Source organism: Panthera uncia, chromosome D1, assembly GCF_023721935.1.
Source record: "Panthera uncia isolate 11264 chromosome D1, Puncia_PCG_1.0, whole genome shotgun sequence".
NCBI classification, from domain to species: domain Eukaryota; kingdom Metazoa; phylum Chordata; class Mammalia; order Carnivora; family Felidae; genus Panthera; species Panthera uncia.
This window is the reverse complement of record NC_064808.1, coordinates 95,601,794-95,618,556: the sequence shown is the minus strand read 5'-3', so window position 1 is coordinate 95,618,556 and position 16,763 is coordinate 95,601,794. Positions and strand designations below refer to the sequence as shown.

At 44.4% G+C, this 16,763-nt stretch overlaps 1 protein-coding gene across 2 annotated transcripts in view; it reads right to left on the bottom strand.

Moving 5' to 3' along the window:
- IFT46 (intraflagellar transport 46) overlaps nucleotides 1-16,763 on the bottom strand; it is a 23,038-nt gene that overhangs the window by 4,466 nt on the left and 1,809 nt on the right. Inside the window, exons 1-9 of one of the 2 annotated variants that reach the window (XM_049612397.1) lie at nucleotides 13,119-13,256; nucleotides 12,322-12,418; nucleotides 9,900-9,979; nucleotides 5,368-5,501; nucleotides 2,674-2,748; nucleotides 2,433-2,526; nucleotides 1,628-1,756; nucleotides 473-594; nucleotides 150-216 (exon numbers count right to left, since the gene is read on the bottom strand). In XM_049612397.1, the coding sequence (XP_049468354.1) occupies nucleotides 150-216; nucleotides 473-594; nucleotides 1,628-1,756; nucleotides 2,433-2,526; nucleotides 2,674-2,748; nucleotides 5,368-5,501; nucleotides 9,900-9,944 (666 nt within the window). In that variant the 5' untranslated portion in view covers nucleotides 9,945-9,979; nucleotides 12,322-12,418; nucleotides 13,119-13,256. Of the gene's footprint in view, nucleotides 1-149; nucleotides 217-472; nucleotides 595-1,627; nucleotides 1,757-2,432; nucleotides 2,527-2,673; nucleotides 2,749-5,367; nucleotides 5,502-9,899; nucleotides 9,980-12,321; nucleotides 12,419-13,118; nucleotides 13,257-16,763 lie in introns of those variants that run through there. The other variant, XM_049612392.1, reaches the window with a different exon arrangement.

Below are 16,763 nucleotides of genomic sequence, written 5' to 3'. Positions count from 1 at the left end.
ATGTGTGTGTGTGTATATACATATGTATGTATATATATATATATATATATATATTTCAAGAAAAAAAATTTAAAAAATACAGGAAGAGAGCAAACACTGGGCACTTGAGTAAATGCTACACTTTCGTGGCCCCTGCTCCCTCCACTTACCTTGCCCAAAAGCTCTTCAAACTCTGGGGACCATTCCTGCATTAGCGTGTCAATATCAGGCATGGGCCTACAAACACAGAGGTAAATATGAACAGGAAACGAGGACAGGTAACGGGTAACATCAGCAACCTCTGGGTCATGAGATTCTAGGATGAAGGAAGGTGGTCAGTTAGCCACATGAGGATTTCAGGCTGGCCGGATCCACAGAACCTCAGGTTGATCTGGTATGTCCTCAGCCTGTGGGCCCTCTTCTCAGAAGCAATGGATCCGCAAGTGGGGAAGGTCACCAGGGGTTCCTCTGGTGAAGAGTGTGTATTTCTTACCTGGTGTAGTGCACAGTCGCAGGGGGCTTAGAACGGTGTAATTCTGAGATGCTCTCAATCCATGTGTCAATGGCTTTGGGATTCTTCTCTGCATCTTCTAGGCTCTTTACTTTCATATGTTGCTAGAAAAATAAGGGGAAACCCTGGCTGATGACATTAAATAGCTCTCTTATTTTAACAGGATGGCTCATCATACCCTGTTGTTTCTTAAACAGCAGATAGCCGATGAATAGGGTAGCCTAACAGCAGCTAAGTGAAGATTAGAGGAACACCTGATAAAATTTTCTGGCGCCATGGGAAGGGGGTGGGTGAATAGGACAAGACTGACCACACTGAGATGGCGTTTCGTACCACTAGGATGGCTACGATTCCTTTTTTTAAGTTTGTTTGTTTGTTTGTGTGTTTATTTAGAGTGAGCGTGCATGTGGGGGAGGGGCGGATAGAGGGAGAGAGAATCCCAAGCAGGCCCCACACTGCCAGCAGGGAGCTGGATGCAGGGCTCAAACCCACGAACTGTGAGACCGTGACCTGAGCCAGAGTTGGATGCCTAAGAAACTGAACCATCCGGGCGCCCCTAGGATGGCTAGAATTCAAAAGACAGACAATCACAAGCGTGAGTGAGGATGTGGAGCAACTGGAACTCTCATTCCTTACTGGTGGAATAGTAAAATGGCTCAGCCACTTTGTGTTTTGGTTTCTTTGTTTTTTTAAGTTTGTTTATCTTTGAGAGAGAGAGAGCACAAGCAGGAGAGGGACAGAGAGAGAAAATGGGAGACAAAGAATCCGAAGCAGCCTCCAGGCTCTAAGCCGTCAACACAGAGCCTGATGTGGGGCTTGAACTCATGAATCGCAACATCATGACTTGAGCCGAAGTCGGACACTTAGCTGACTGAGCCACCCAGGCACCCCAAAGGTGTGTTCTTAAATGAGATAGCAGTGATGTTTGTACATCTCTGTGAATACGCTAAAACTCACTGACCTGTACAATCTGAAAGGGCGAGTTTCATGGTAAGTAAATTATATCACAATAAAACTTTTTAAAACTAGGGCTGGCCTGAAACCAAGCTACCCCTTTTGATAGTAAGTCAACTGCACAGATACCAGTGGGGCCTCTGGCCATCTCCAGCTGGGGCCTGGACTGGACTAGTATCTTACTGTGACACTGTGCTGTTTGGAATTCTCAGTCAACCAGAGAGAGAGCACCGTAGGGTCTGACTGCTTTGTAGAAGGCTCATCCAATACCAACAGGCCAAGGTTGTCCGGCTTTCCATCAGGACGTGGGACCTGGTTAAGAGAAAGGAAGAAAGAGGAAAAAATGGGGTTGGGCATACATAAAAAGGCCATATCTGTTGTTTCCAATCAGCTGAAGAGGAAGAACTCTTTCCGGTTCATCATTATTACCAGTATTAAAAAGCATGTTTGCATACCATGCTGTACTAAAATATGATCTACGGGGCGCCTGGGTGGTCCAGTCGGTTAAGCTTCCGACTTCGGCTCGGGTCATGATCTCATGGTCCGTGAGTTCGAGCCCCGCGTCGGGCTCTGTGCTGACAGCTCAGAGCCTGGAGCCTGTTTCCGATTCTCTGTCTCCCTCTCTCTGACCCTCCCCCATTCATGCTCTGTCTCTCTCTCTGTCTCAAAAATAAATAAACGTTAAAAAAAATTTAAAAAAAGATAAATAAAATATGATCTACTACAAAACACATGATCTATAGTATCTTAAATATAAAGCTGATAATGAGGCAAATAAATGACAAATTTTTAACATATAATGGTAGAATGAAGTTATTACCTAATACAATGAATAGATTTTGGAGAGCAAGATTAAGAACGCCAGTGAAATGAAGAATGTATATGAAGGCAGCCAGTGCTAGCCAAGGAAGTTAGTGGAATTGTTAAGAGTAAGAGAGGGGTCAGAAGAAACACCTAAGGAGTCATTTTTAGGATGTTTCGACTGTACCTTTAGGAATGCGTCAATATCCCCAACAGCAGGGATAAAATCAGGAATGAAAGGTTTCAGTTTGTGGTCCAGGTCGATCATCTGAGGGGTGTATCTAGGAGACATTGCCAAGGTTAGGTGGAGAAAGTCAGAGAAACGAACTTTACTGTTCAGGTTAAAAAATCTAAGGAGAAGAGCCCCATTTCAGACTGGAGGTAGGAAACGGGTGGGGAGGTCATGGGGGGAAGGGCCTGGTGCTCACCTGCTGATATATTGGAAGAGTTCCTTAATCTCAGCCGAAACTGGCAAATGTTCATAATCTGCAGGATCATAGGCCCTGTGAAAAGGAAAATATGGTTCGAGGTGGCCAGAGAAGAGCAGACGTGGCTGAGCCCTGGTTCAGCCCCCTCCTCACTGACCACAGACTCCCTGACTCTGAACTTTGTTTCTGCCCTGCCCACAATTGCCCTTCCTGGGTGGTTCACAAGGCAACTTTAGAATGGATCATAATTAGCTTGGTTATCTCTGCCAATGAAGAAGAAAGAGTCGCAGAAAATGGAAAACAATTGCTAAACATTTTAGAATGAAGCATACATTTTGTTTCCCTTTTTTGAATGAAAGGGATGGAGAGAAAATATGGTATGAGATTGCAATTTTTTAAAATTCAAGTATAACTGACATGAGACTTCAATTTCTGACATGAAAATAATGTGTCCCAAGAAAGACAAGAATTTTTACAAAGATGCTTTTAACAGTGGGCACCTGGGTGGCTCAGTCAGTTAATCTTCTGACCCCTGATCTCAGCTCAGGTCTTGATCTCAATATGAGTTCAAGCCCAGCCTTGGATTCCACGCTGGGCCTGGAGCCTACTTAATTTAAAAAAAAAAAAAAAATGTTTTTAACAGTGTTTATTTAAGAATTTTTTCAATGTTTGTTTTTGAGAGAGAGAGAGAGAGAGAGAGTGAGCACGAGAGGGGCTGTGAGAGGGGGACAGAGGATCCGAAGCAGGCTCTGCACTTTCAGTACAGAGCCCAATGTGGGGCTCAAATTCACAAACCATGAGATCATGACTCGAGCCGAAGGCAGACACTTAACCGACTGAGCCACCCAGGTCCCCCTTAACAGTGTTATTTATACAGGTAAAAAATTAGAAACAAAATACCCAATACTTGAGAGATGGTTAGGCATGTCAATTTGAATGTTTAGTAGTTATTATTATTTTTAATTTTTAAGTAAGCTCTACACCCAATGCGGGGCCTGAACTCACAACCCAGAGATTGAGTCGCATGCTCTACTGACTGAGCCAGCCAGGTGCCCCCAAATATTGTATAGTTATTAAATACAGAATATAGGAAATGTATACAGTAAAACAAAAACAAAAACCAGTAGAACACATTAATTATAATTAAGTAAAATGTAATAAACATTGGCAAAGTACATAGGTGACTTGGAAAGTTATTAACAAAGGTCTGAGGGTAGCTTAGCAAAAAACAGAAATATATCATTATTGTTTTAATGTTCACTTGTTTACTTTGAGAAGGAGAGCGAGAACCCCAAGCGGGCTCCATGCTGACAGCACGTGCTGATGCGGGGCTCCATCTCACGAACCACGAGATCACGACCTGAGCCAAAATCAAGACTTGGGTGCTCAGCCGACTGAGCCACCCAGGTGCCCAAAACTAAATATATTATTGACTTGAAGTTTCCATTTCCCCAGATTCTATAATTTATGAAAGCAGGATATGATCATGAAGTAAGCTGGGAAACATGAAAAGTCAGTCTGGGATTAAACTTTTGCCTCATTTGCTTAGTGTCTACCTGTGGGTGGATAGTCCACAGGTAACTTTTTATTAAACTGCTTGATTTAATAAGTGATACATACAGATGATATAAAAGGAAAGGCATAAAATGTACAAAGTGAAAAGTTATGGCTCACTTCCACCCTTGTCCCCTTGCCACCATGTTCCCCTCCCCAAAGTAATCACTAGGATTACTTTCTAGGGTTTCCTAGAAATAGTCTACGTAATATTCGTTTTATACCCTAGTAGCACAGCGTAAACACTCTTCTATACCTTTTTAAAATTTAACACTGTCTCTTGGAGATTGTTCTTTATGGTGCACAGAGTGCTGCCTTATACTTTTTAGTGGCCAGACAGAATTCCACTGATTGGCTACACCATCATTACTTTATCCAGTAATGGTATATGAAATGGATGGGCCTTAGAATCCACTTTGATTAAAACCTATAGGGGTGGGTCATGAATAATCTATCCCGAGGACTGGAACAGGGTGAGGTTTTTCTTTTGTTTTTGTTTTTTGTTTTTTTGAGAGAGAGAGAGTCAGAGAGAGAGGCAGAGGGAGGGATACAGAGAATTCCAAAGAGGCTCTATACTCAGTGTGGAGTCCTACGTGGGCGGGGCTCGACCATGCTGGGATCATGATCTGAGCTAAAATCAAGAGTCCGACGCTCAAACCAAATGAGCTACCCAGGCGTCCCAAGAGATGTTTTTACTGAAACGCCAGCCAGGAACACGTGCTTCAGTGTAGGGCTCCCAAGCACTTATTCTCTATCCATCCAACAAAGATCTGAGCCTAAACTAGAAACTCTCCTGTGCCTGTATGTTTTCCTTGCTGAACAGAATTGCTTGTGTATGTATATAAATGTTATTTTCTCGTTCCCAACATTAGAGCTCCTTGAAGGCAGGGACCACCTTTTATATTCACTCAGCAAATCCTCATGAAACCACCGAACCTGCAAACATTTCAGATAATGCAAGTGATGTCATGGGACTCAATGAGGCAGTGTGGCCGGAAGAGAAGGAAAACGCATTATGCTGGCTTCTGAGACACCTGAAAATCCTAAGCAGGATCAAAGGGAGATGCTAGAATTTCACTCCTAACTGATGTGTCTTCCTCCCTGGCTTGAGTGTCCTCAGCGAGGCAGGGCTTTCCTCACCCTTCCAGAGGGGCCCCGTGCTCTTCATCATCATCATCTTCATCAGTATCCGTCTCAGAGGAGTCGTCGTCGTCATCATCATCATTTTCACTGAAGCCCCGTTGAGGTGTCAGCTGCGAGGGCTTCTTCTTCTCCTGAGGTAGGGCAGGGTGGGCATAGAAAGAGCTACATAAAGAGAAGGTCAGTGTGCCTATGCCCCATTCCCTCCTAGTGCTCCCACACATACCCTCCCGCCCGGCACCAAATGACCAGAAAGAGAGGGTGGCTCTCCCCAGAAAGGCCCCAAGGACTGTCGTCTTTTCCTGCTTGGCTGCACCCTGGGGCCTTTCTATAACCACATTCGATTTTTCTCCTTGAGGCCTGGGTATAGATTTTATCCAGTAGATATCTATTTTACCTTTTACTTAGGAGACCCCCAGTCAGCTCCAACTCTAAAAGTTAGAGACTCTTGAAGGAGAGGAAGGCAACTCTGATTAGTTATTTTGGAAGGAAATGAAGACAGATGAAGTTGGAAGACAATTTTAGGGGAATCTTAATACTCACAAAGCTCACGGGGAGGAAATCTAGTGTTTAATTTGCAAGACTGCCCAGAGTAAGCTGCTAATAACTATCAAAAGGATCAACTCCGTCCCCAAATTCCAATCAGCGGTTCCAGAGACTATGGGTTTTTCACTTCCACTCAGTCACACTTCTCTTCAGTGGGTATTGGACCTGCCCACAGTCCCCGTCCCTTCCCCCCCGAAGTCAAATGCAACGACTATATGTTATATCTCAAGATAAGAGACTCTTCTGTCCTTGGCATTACAACCTACCTTTCCGAGCTTCTGGTTCTCTAAGTATCATCCCACACTCTCAAGGGTATGAGGAGTCCAGTTTTGGCACTTGCAGGGGCATTTGGGACAGGGTCCATGTCTTTGCCTCTGTGGCCTGGAGCCTGTGGCATGCCCTCACTTAGGACCCGAAGGATGACCGACTGATCCCCTTTAAAAGTAGGTTTGGGGGCACCTGGGTGACTCAGTTGGTTAAGCGTTCGACACTTGATTTTGGCTCAGGTCATGATCTCATAGTTGTGAGATCAAGCCCTGTGTTGGGCTGTGTGTGCTGAGCATGGAGCCTGCTTGGCATTCTTCCTCTCTCTCTCTCTCTCTAAATATTTTTTTTTTAATGTTTTATTTATTTTTGAGAGAGAGAGAGAGACAGAGAGACAGAGCATGAACGGGGGAGGGGCAGAGAGAGAGGGAGACACAGAATCCGAAACAGGCTCCAGGCTCCGAGCTGTCGGCACAGAGCCCGACGTGGGGCTCGAACCCACGGACCGTGAGATCGTGACCTGAGCCGAAGCTGGACGCTCAACCGACTGAGCCACCCAGGCGCCCCTCTAAATATTTTTTTTAAATAAATAGTAGGTTGGGCAGCCGACTGGGTGGCTCAGTCGGTTAAGCGTCCAACTTCGGCTCAGGTCACGATCTCACGGTCCATGGGTTCGAGCCCCATGTTGGGCTCTGTGCCGACAGCTCGGAGCCTGGAGCCTGTTTCGGATTCTGTGTCTCCCTCTCTCTCTGCCCCTCCCCCGTTAATGCTCTGTCTCTCTCTGTCTCAAAAATAAATAAATGTTAAAAAAAATAATAAAAATAAAATAAATAGTAGGTTTTGAGGGGCACCTGGCTGATTCAGTCGGTAGAACATGAGACTCTTGATCTCGGGGTTGTGAGTTTAACCCCCTCATGGGGCATACAGCTTACTTAAAAAAAAAAAAAAAAAACAATAATTAATTAATTAAAAAAATAAAAGTAGGTTTTTTAAAAAAAAAGTTTATTTCTTTTGTGAGACAGGGAGAGGGTGAGGGAGCGCGACACGGGGCTCAGTCCCACGACCGTGAGATCATGACCTGAGCCAGTATCAAGAGTCTGATGCTCAACTGACTGAGCCACCTAGATGCCCCTAAAAGTAGATTTTGAAAGCTTGGTTTCCATATGCCATATGGCTTATGCCAAGGTTAACAAATGTTTGGTTCCAGTTTTAAAAATTATTTAACGTTTCTCTTACAGTCAAGCAACTATTGGCATATAAAACTGTGACATATTACAGAACATCAAAAATGCTTTTGGTCACAGGTTCCTGTAGGCGTAACACAGAATTATTATATATAGATAAAAATATATTTTAACTAACTGTAATATGTGTGTGACAAATGGCACCCAGTTGCAGAATTTATTCAATGACTGTGCTTTATTGGTATACAATAGATAAGGGTCTCCTATAGTGCTCTTTTTTTTTTTTTTTTAAACATTTATTTATTTTTGAGACAGAGCATGAACGGGGGAGGGTCAGAGAGAGGGAGACACAGAATCTGAAACAGGCTCCAGGCTCTGAGCTGTCAGCACAGAGCCCGACGCGGGGCTCGAACTCTCGGACCGAGAGATCATGACCTGAGCCGAAGTCGGCCGCTTAACCGTCTGAGCCACCCAGGCGCCCCTAGTGCTCTTTCTTAACTCAAAATCTGCCAAAGCAATCCCTCATCACACAGGAAGTAGTTTGGCAAAGGCAGCTTTTTAAGAATACTGATGGCCAATTTAAAGGTTATTAAAAATAACCTCTCTGATTCTAGGTGCACACTAAATTAAAAAGATAAATTGAGTCCTGAATGTTGGTCACAGCATGATGAAGGCTAGAAAAATTTAGGGTGAACATGTAAAACTAGGAGGCCAAATTAGGAAAACTGCTCACTTTTCTTTTTCTGCTTCTTCAAAGCTATGTTTTGCAAAATCTCTGATCTAAAGGCAGAGGGCTTCCTATGCCACAGACAGATGCCTAAAAAATTACTTTGTGGGTAAGATGTTAAAACAGCACACTAGTCACCAAGTGGAACGGCTTTATTTTTCTTAATAATTTATTTATTATATTTTTTAGTAATCTCTACACTCAACTTGAGGCTCGAACTCACAACCCCGAGGTCAGGAGTTGCGTGCTCCTCCAACCGAGCCAGCCAGGTGCCCCAAAGCAGGTCTACTTTAAAATGTGACCTTGCATAAAAAGCTACACTTTCTACAATCAGTCTATATTACTATAGCTTTTTGCATTACTTCAAATATCCTTCTTCACTTGTTTCAAAGCTCCTGTTCTTGAAGGATAATCAAAAGGTAACTAACCATTGGATCACGTGCTAAGGCCGAACACAATGGCTGTGTAGGAGCACGTGTGCACCTGTAGGGTCCTGCCTAGAGCTGGAGGCATCTTGCCATCTTTCTTTCGGAAACAGAGCAATCCTCCAGGTTCACAGAACCAACAACAAAGTGACATCTGGGTCTTAAAACTTCAAAATTAAAGTCTCTTTCACAAAATATTGGCAGTATCACAAATGTTGACAACGAACAGATGCCTAGACCAATAATTCCAAACTCGCTTTATCGTAAGAATTACTTGGGAGTGCTTGCTAAAAATATAAATTCTCACGGGGCGCCTGGGTGGCTCAGTCGGTTAAGTGTCCGACTTCGGCTCAGGTCATGATCTCACAGTTTGTGAGTTCGAGCCCCACGTCGGGCTCTGTGCTGACAGCTCGGAGCCTGGAGCCTGCTTTGGATTCTGTGTCTCCCTCTCTCTCTGCCCCTCCCCTGCTTGTACTCTGTCTCTCTCTCCCTCAAAATAAATAAACATTAAAAAAAAATTAAAAAAAAAAAATAAATAAATAAATTCTCAGGCTTTTACCTTCAAGATCCTGATTCAGTAGTTCTGGGTGGGGACTGGACATCTGTATTGTTAAGGGTAAGTACTCTAGTTGATTCTTACTGTCCGTAAAGTTTGCAAAAACAATGCCTATATTATATGAAATATATGAAATATATATATTCCTCACCAAAAAGTCAGCTGTAATAGTAGGCTTGACTCCAGAAGGAAACAATTTTTTTTTTTTTTTTTTTTTTTTTTTTTGAGAGAGAGGGTGCAAGTGAGCAAGGGGCAGAGAGAGAAAATCCCACAAGGGGCAGACAGAGAGAGAGAGAAGCGGGGCTCACCCTAAACGGGGCTTGTGTTTTTACCTGAAGCAGGGCTGAAACTCACGAACCATGAGATCATGACCTGAGCTGAAGTCAGATGCTTAATGACTGAGCCACCCAAGCACTCTGAAGGAGTCAAAATCTTAAGGCTCTTTGCTGATTTTCCTACATGAGCTCAAAGGTATCCAACCCAAGCCCTGGAGGTGAGTAGTCAAGAAATGTTTACTGCTGGGGCGCCTGAGTGGCTCAGTCGGTTAAGCATCCTGACTCTTGATTTTGGCTTAGGCCATGATCTCACCGTTCATGAGTTTGAGCCCTGCATCAGGCTCTGCGCTGACAGCTCAGAGCCTGGGGCCTGCTTCTGATTCTGTGTCTTCCTCTCTCTGCCCCTCCCACCAACTCCTGTGTGCTCTCTCCCTCTCTCAAATATAAGTAAAAGTTAAAAAAAAAAAAAAAAGACATGTTTACTATTGACCTACTGTCAGCCAGACTAACTACGGACAACTCAAAGTCCCCAAGAAACTGTGGGTCATACTATACCTTGTTATTTTCCTCTTCATACTCATCACTGCTGTTGTCAGCCATAGTCTTGTCAGGAAGCTGGGCAGAACCACGAAGTCCTTAGAAGAAAAGTTTTCCTTTTAGGTTAGTAATATGATCTTTAAAGACAAATATTTTTGGTTTATAGTATGTTATGCTCTGCTTTATGGCTAAAGGACAGAAGTCTGAATTCTAGTCATGGCTTTGTCAACTCAATTCAAGATATATATACTAAGCATTAGTGTGCATAAGGCATTAGGTTAGACATTATACTAGTGGATTATCTGCTGTTACATAAATTATATACAATCTGCCCTTAGTTTACACACTGGGAAGGCCAGGAGTGAAGAGCAACTCTATGGCTTGAAACCCTCAGCCTGAGTCTCAGTATTCCCACATCTGAAGGAAGGCAGTGACATCCATCACTCAAGACCGTTACAAGGATCAAATGACAAAACTCAGGTGAAAGGAATTGACCCAGCTCCTGGCAAGTAATAGTCACAAATATGAACTGAATCAGGGTCCAGAAAAGCAATAAAAATATTCTGAACAATTAAAAGTATAACCAGATATAAGATAGTAACTGGCATGGAAACCATGTTCAATGATTTCTAAATCAAATTAAGCCAGGGGCACCTGGGTGGCTCAGTTGGCTAAGTGTCCGACTTCGGCTCAGGTCACGATCTCACCGTTGGTGAGTTTGAGCCCCGCATCGGGCTCTGTGCTGACAGCTCTGAGCCTGGAGCCTGCTTCGGATTCTGTGTCTCCCTCTCCCTGCCCTTCCCCTGCTCGTGCTCTGTCTCTCTCTCTCTCTCTCAAAAATAAATAAACATTTAAAAAAATGTAAATCAAATTAATGCCAATTAAACACCACTTTTCAGCCTGCTACCTTGCCCAAACTGAAAACAAATTGTAATGTCAACAGCCAGCAAGATTATAAGCATGCTCAAGTCAAAAACCTTGTCTAGGTATATACATATCCCCAAAAGATTGAAAGCAGGGACTCAAAAAGATACTTGGACACCCGTGTTCACAGCAGCAGAGTCACAATAGCCAAAAGAGGGAAAAAACCCAAGTGTTCATCGATAGACGAGTGGATAAACAAAATGTGGTTATACCTACAATGGGATATTATTCAGCCATAAAAAGGAAGGAAACTCACACGTGCTATAGCATCAATGAACCTCGAAAACACGATGCTAAGTGAAATAAGTGAAGTCATAGACACCAAGTGGAACAGAGGTTACCAGGGGCTGCCAGGGAGAGGGGAATGGTGAGTTATTGTTTAACGAGTAGTTTCTGTTCGGGATGATGAAGGAGCTCTAGAAATAGACAGTAGAGATAGTTACACAACAATATGAATGCACTCAATGCCACCGAATCATACACTCAAAAATGATTAAAATGGCAAATTTTATGTTAGGTCTATTTACTGCCACCCCAGAGGTCATCCTTGATTCCTAACTCAAGAGCCAAACCCAATCCATCAGCAAGTAGCTTGTATTTTCCTCTCCTCTCTACGCTCCCCTTCCTCACCACATCCGGGTCCCTATGGCCTCAGCTCGCCATTGCAACGGGAGCCTTGGCTCCCTACTTACCTCCTGCCTGCCTGCCTTGGATACCACCCCTTCCTACCACACGCTGGTCTCCTTCAAGGCCTCAAACGAACCCAAACTCCTTTTCACGTTTCACTTGCTTCTTCCTTTTCCTGCCCCACTTCTCCTCAATATCTGGATTTTTCTCATCTTTCATTCTCAAATGTCACCGCCCCCTCAGGTCTTCCCTGACCCCCCTATCAAAAGAAGATCCCACTCCTCATCATTATCCTCTGGAACATCACACTCTTTGCCTCCAACAGTGCACTCACCACATTTGTCATTATGTCTGTTTGTCCATTTGTCATCTGTCTCCCGTGATTACGAGCATCGAATGGCAGGGTCAGTGTCTCTTTTAATACTGTATACCTAGTGCCAGGAAGAAGGCTGACACACAGGAGGCATTCAAAACATGTGTGTTGACTAAATGAGGGGGTCAAGTCCTGTTAACACGTTCCACTGAGATTTTGACTGGGATCGCAAGTTAAGGGCAGGTTACTGAAGCATCTTCAAAACTGCAAAAACAGTTTTGAGAAGTTAAAGCAAACAGACAAACGTGAATCCCTGGCCGACTGTGAGCAGAGCCGCAGCACCAAGCCACTGGAGATAGGGAACACTGGTCAGGTTGGAGGAAGACCCTCCATCTGGGGGGCTGGGTTTTCTCCTCCCTTAACTAGTTGGAAATGATGGCCAATTGTTCGCCAAACTGGACTCTGAAAGCCAACATTTGCTATTACAGTAAAACAGGAACTTCTTGGAGACATTCATGAATCCATCCTGCTCTTTTGTTCTGAGAGCTATTTCCTTCCTCTCCCGTCCTTTCTTACCTTTGGGTCTGGGGGTTGGAGGATGAATACTTGCAACCTCTTCAGAGTCGTTAATCTCTAGACGCTCATCGTAGGTCTGGTTTTCTACAATTTTGGTCTAGGTAAAAGGAGACATAATTACATAGCTCGTACCACCGGATATGAGCTGATTCCAAACCAATAGTGGTTCCTCTTCCTTACCCAAGACACCAGTTTTACATGAAACCTTTACCCCCATTCAAATTTTCCCTGGCTTCTTGGCCCAAGTCAAGCAGTTAAATCATTCTGCTGCAGCTCTTGTTTAGGAACTACTGGCAGGCTGGCTGAGGATCGAGGGAATCGTGGAGGGAAATGACAGCCAACTGAGAGGACCAGCTCCCCAAAGCTGTAAGATGCACGCACACGGGCACAACAGTATTTGTCTTAAGAGGCAGCTCTCTCCTTATGGTCACTTTCCCCCAAGGCTGTTGGGGTGTCGGGGCTGGGGGGAGGGAGCCAGGGGGCTGTAGAGGTTCTAAAAAGACTTCTGTCTCTGGAGTCCCCTTGTTTACCTGCAGAGAGGGTAAACTCCAGTTTCTCAGTCCCATCCAATAATCCCAAGCCCATCACCCCCATCTCTACCCCCTGTCTTGAAGGTCGGACCTTACTGAAGTTTCTTGGGGAAGTAAAGGAAGCCGAATGGTGGCGTGAAGGAAGAGAAGTAACGGTTGTCACGGAGATGGGAAGAGATGGGGGGATGGAGGGAAGGGGAGTCCTCTTAGATTCCTCCCGGGAGGGAGAAAGGGACTTCTCTTTCTGCTAAGGTGAGTACGAATTACCTGTAGCCCCTCTGAATCCGTCTCCTCTATATGGAAAGAACCCCAGCCTACGGCCGGAGTCTCACTCCAATATCACACGAGGCCACTTTCGGGCTTCGACTTGGAGCTGCCTGCCTTGTTGCCAGTCGCTAGGAGGCAAAAAAAAAAAAAAAAAAAAAAAAAAAAAATCGCGAGACTTGCTTCCGCTCTCGTGAGACCTACTCCCCTCGCGCTTTGCATCTCTCCCGGCAGCGGAGGTTCCGAGGAGGATCTGGAGGGTTTTGCATGAAGCCTCTCTGGGCGGGCTAGTCGCCTGTTTTTCTATGGTTTCAGTAAATGCGTCTGTGGCGGCATCTAGCGACCACGGCTGGCAGAGCCGGCTGATGAGTATCGGTTCGTACAGTTAGCCGTCCAATCTGGAAACGCTGTGTACGTTTCTCCCGCTAGAACAAGGCAATTCGTTCTAAATCGGTCTAATCGGAATTGAGGCTGACTCTCGAGGCAGTATTCCTCGAAGCACCTTGAATGTGCTTTTATAGCACTTGTATTACATTAGAGTCCGTCCCCTCCACAGTGTCTCATTGCATGGGACATGCTTATATCAAGAAATCGTTCGTTATTTATATGCGATTCAAATTGAACCTAGTTTCCTATATTTTTATTTGCTGACGACTGAGCTTCGTTAGGGCATTGCATAACTTAGGCACTTTTATTTTAACGTTTATTTATTTTTGAGACAGAGAGACAGAGCATGACCGGGGGAGGGGCAGAGAGAGAGAGGGAGACACAATCGGAAGCAGGCTCCAGGCTCCGAGCCATCAGCCCAGAGCCCGACGCGGGGCTCAAACTCACAGACCGCGAGATCGTGACCTGAGTTGAAGTCGGACGCTTAACCGACTGAGCCACCCAGGCGCCCCACTTAGTCACTTTTAAAATGAGCGTTGGATGGGTGAATGAGGAATGATGAACGAAGACGTAAGGGATAAATATTTCAAAATCATGGACATAGTTAATCTGGGGAATCAGTGGGGTGCCTGGGTGGCTCAGTCTGTTAAGCGGTAACTTCGGTTAAGTGGGACTTCGGCTCAGGTCACCATCTCTCCGTTAGTGGGTTCCAGGCCCCCTTAGGGCTCTGTGCTGACAGCTCAGAGCCTGCTTCAGATTCTGTGTCTCTCTCTCTCTGCCCCTCCCCTGCTCGTGCGTGCGCGCTCTCTCTCTCTGAAAAATAAATAAACATTAAAAAAAATTAATTTGGGAAGTCAGAGAGAGGGTGAGAAAAACAGAGAAAAGAATATTGGAAACTGACCCTGAAAACCTGCCAGACAAAAGCAGGAAAGTGGCTTTAAAAAGGAAAATGAGAGACACTTCTGGCCAAAAATGGAACTGCAAAATACTTAAAAATGTGTCCTCTGTTATTGCTAATAATAATGCATATGTATTATTGAGCACTCCCCACGCAGGAGCACTCAGATTATATAGTCTTATTTATTAATGGATTATCTAACTTCACAACCTTTTGAAACAGATGTTCCTGCCAATTGAGAGATTAGATCATCGAAGTTTAGGAGAGTTAAAATTACTTGCCTAGACCCAGCTAGTAAGTGGTCAAAATGGGAGTCAAACGCGGGTCAGTCCGACTTCTAAATCCCTGCTGTGAACCATTATGACATACTGCCCCTAAGGCACTCCTCAGAAAGCGTGTTTGCAAGGGTGCTTTTCTTATGCAGTTTAATTTAGCTGATGTTGTATTTCCAAAGAACGAGTCAGTTTGTCTTTGCCGCACTGCCCTTTTGCACTGCACTTCGGTGGTCCGTATGGAAGATCCCCAAAAGTGGCCACAAGAAAACAATAATTCCAGGCAAGATTTTTTACTATTTTTAAATTAAGAATTTGCCTTTTAAAAAATATGGTTTTTATAACCAAAATTAAAAAATACAGTTTGACTTACATCCCTCCAGGGATGTAAAATAAGTTTTAAAAAAATTTTTTTTTTAAATTTTTTTTTCAACGTTTTTTATTTATTTTTGGGACAGAGAGAGACAGAGCATGAACGGGGGAGGGGCAGAGAGAGAGGGAGACACAGAATCGGAAACAGGCTCCAGGCTCCGAGCCATCAGCCCAGAGCCCGACGCGGGGCTCGAACTCACGGACCTCGAGATCGTGACCTGGCTGAAGTCGGACGCTTAAGCGTGACCTGGCTGAAGTCGGACGCTTAACCGACTGCGCCACCCAGGCGCCCCTGGGCAAGTGTTTAACTTCTTTGATCCTCAGTGTCCTTATCTGGATTGTTGTAAAGGACTAGAGATAATGTGCAAAGTACCTGACACAAAATAAACACTCAATAAAAGAATGCTGTTTTTCCACGGTTGCCGTGGATGAGTGCTGCAGAGTTGAGCTAGTAGTGTGGGACAAAATGATATAGGACGCAGGGAACAACTGCTGAATCAGGTATACTCTGAGTCTGACCCTTGGCATGGGAGAAATGCCAACAGAATCAGAAGACTGGATTTGAGTTTTATTTCCATTACGTACTGGCTTAGAACTTTGTGTAAATTTCCTAAACTTGTCGTCATTTTCTTCATCTATAAAATGGGCATAAGCCCTGCTTCTCACACACTTTTTTTCCCCTGCACACTTAAAATTTTTTTTTCAATGTCTATTTTATTTTTGAGAGGGAGAGAGAGAGAGAGAGAACAGGTTAGGGGCAGGGAGAGAGAGACACACAGAATCTGAAGCAGGCTCCAGGCTCTGAGATGTCAGCACAGAGCCGGATATGCGGGATCAAACCCACGAACTGTGAGATCGTGACCTGAGCCAAAGTCGACACAACAGTTTTTAAAAAGATATGATTTAGGGGTACATGGCTAGCTCAGTTGGTAAAGCATATGACTCTTGATCTCTTGGTCTTGGGGTTGTAAGTTCAAACCCCATGTTTCTTTAAAAATAAAATCTCAGGGGGCGCCTGGGTAGCGCAGTCAGTTAAGCGTCCGGCTTCAGCCAGGTCACAATCTCGCGGTCCGTGAGTTCGAGCCCCGCGTCGGGCTCTGGGCTGACGGCTCGGAGCCTGGAGCCTGTTTCTGATTCTGTGTCTCCCTCTCTCTCTGCCCCTCCCCCATTCATGCTCTGTCTCTCTCTGTCCCAAAAATAAATTAAAAACGTTGAAAAAAAAATAAAATAAAAATAAAATCTCAGGGCGACCTGGGTGGCTCAGTCAGTTGAGTGTCTGACTTCGGCTCAGGTCATGATCTCACAGTTCATGAGTTTGAGCCCTGCATCAGGCTCTGTGCTCAGATGCTCTGTCTCCCTCTGTCTCTGCCCCTCCTCTGCTCGTGCTCTCTCTCTCAAAAATAAATAAACATTAAAAAATAAAAATAAACAAAATAAAGATACAACTTACAAACCATAAAAATTCACCCTTTTAAAGTGTACAATCTAGTTTTTAGTATCGTCACAAGATTGTGTAACCACCATCTCTAATTCCAAAACATTTTCATCACTTTACAGAACAAACCTCCCTCCCCATTTCTTCCCTCTCCTAATCCCTTGCAACGCTACTTTCTACCTCTATGGACTTGCCTACCCTGGACATTTCCTATAAATGGAATGAACAGGTTCAGAGCAAGTCTTCCAATATAAGCTGTGGTGTTTTGTTACTGGTTTCCTTTA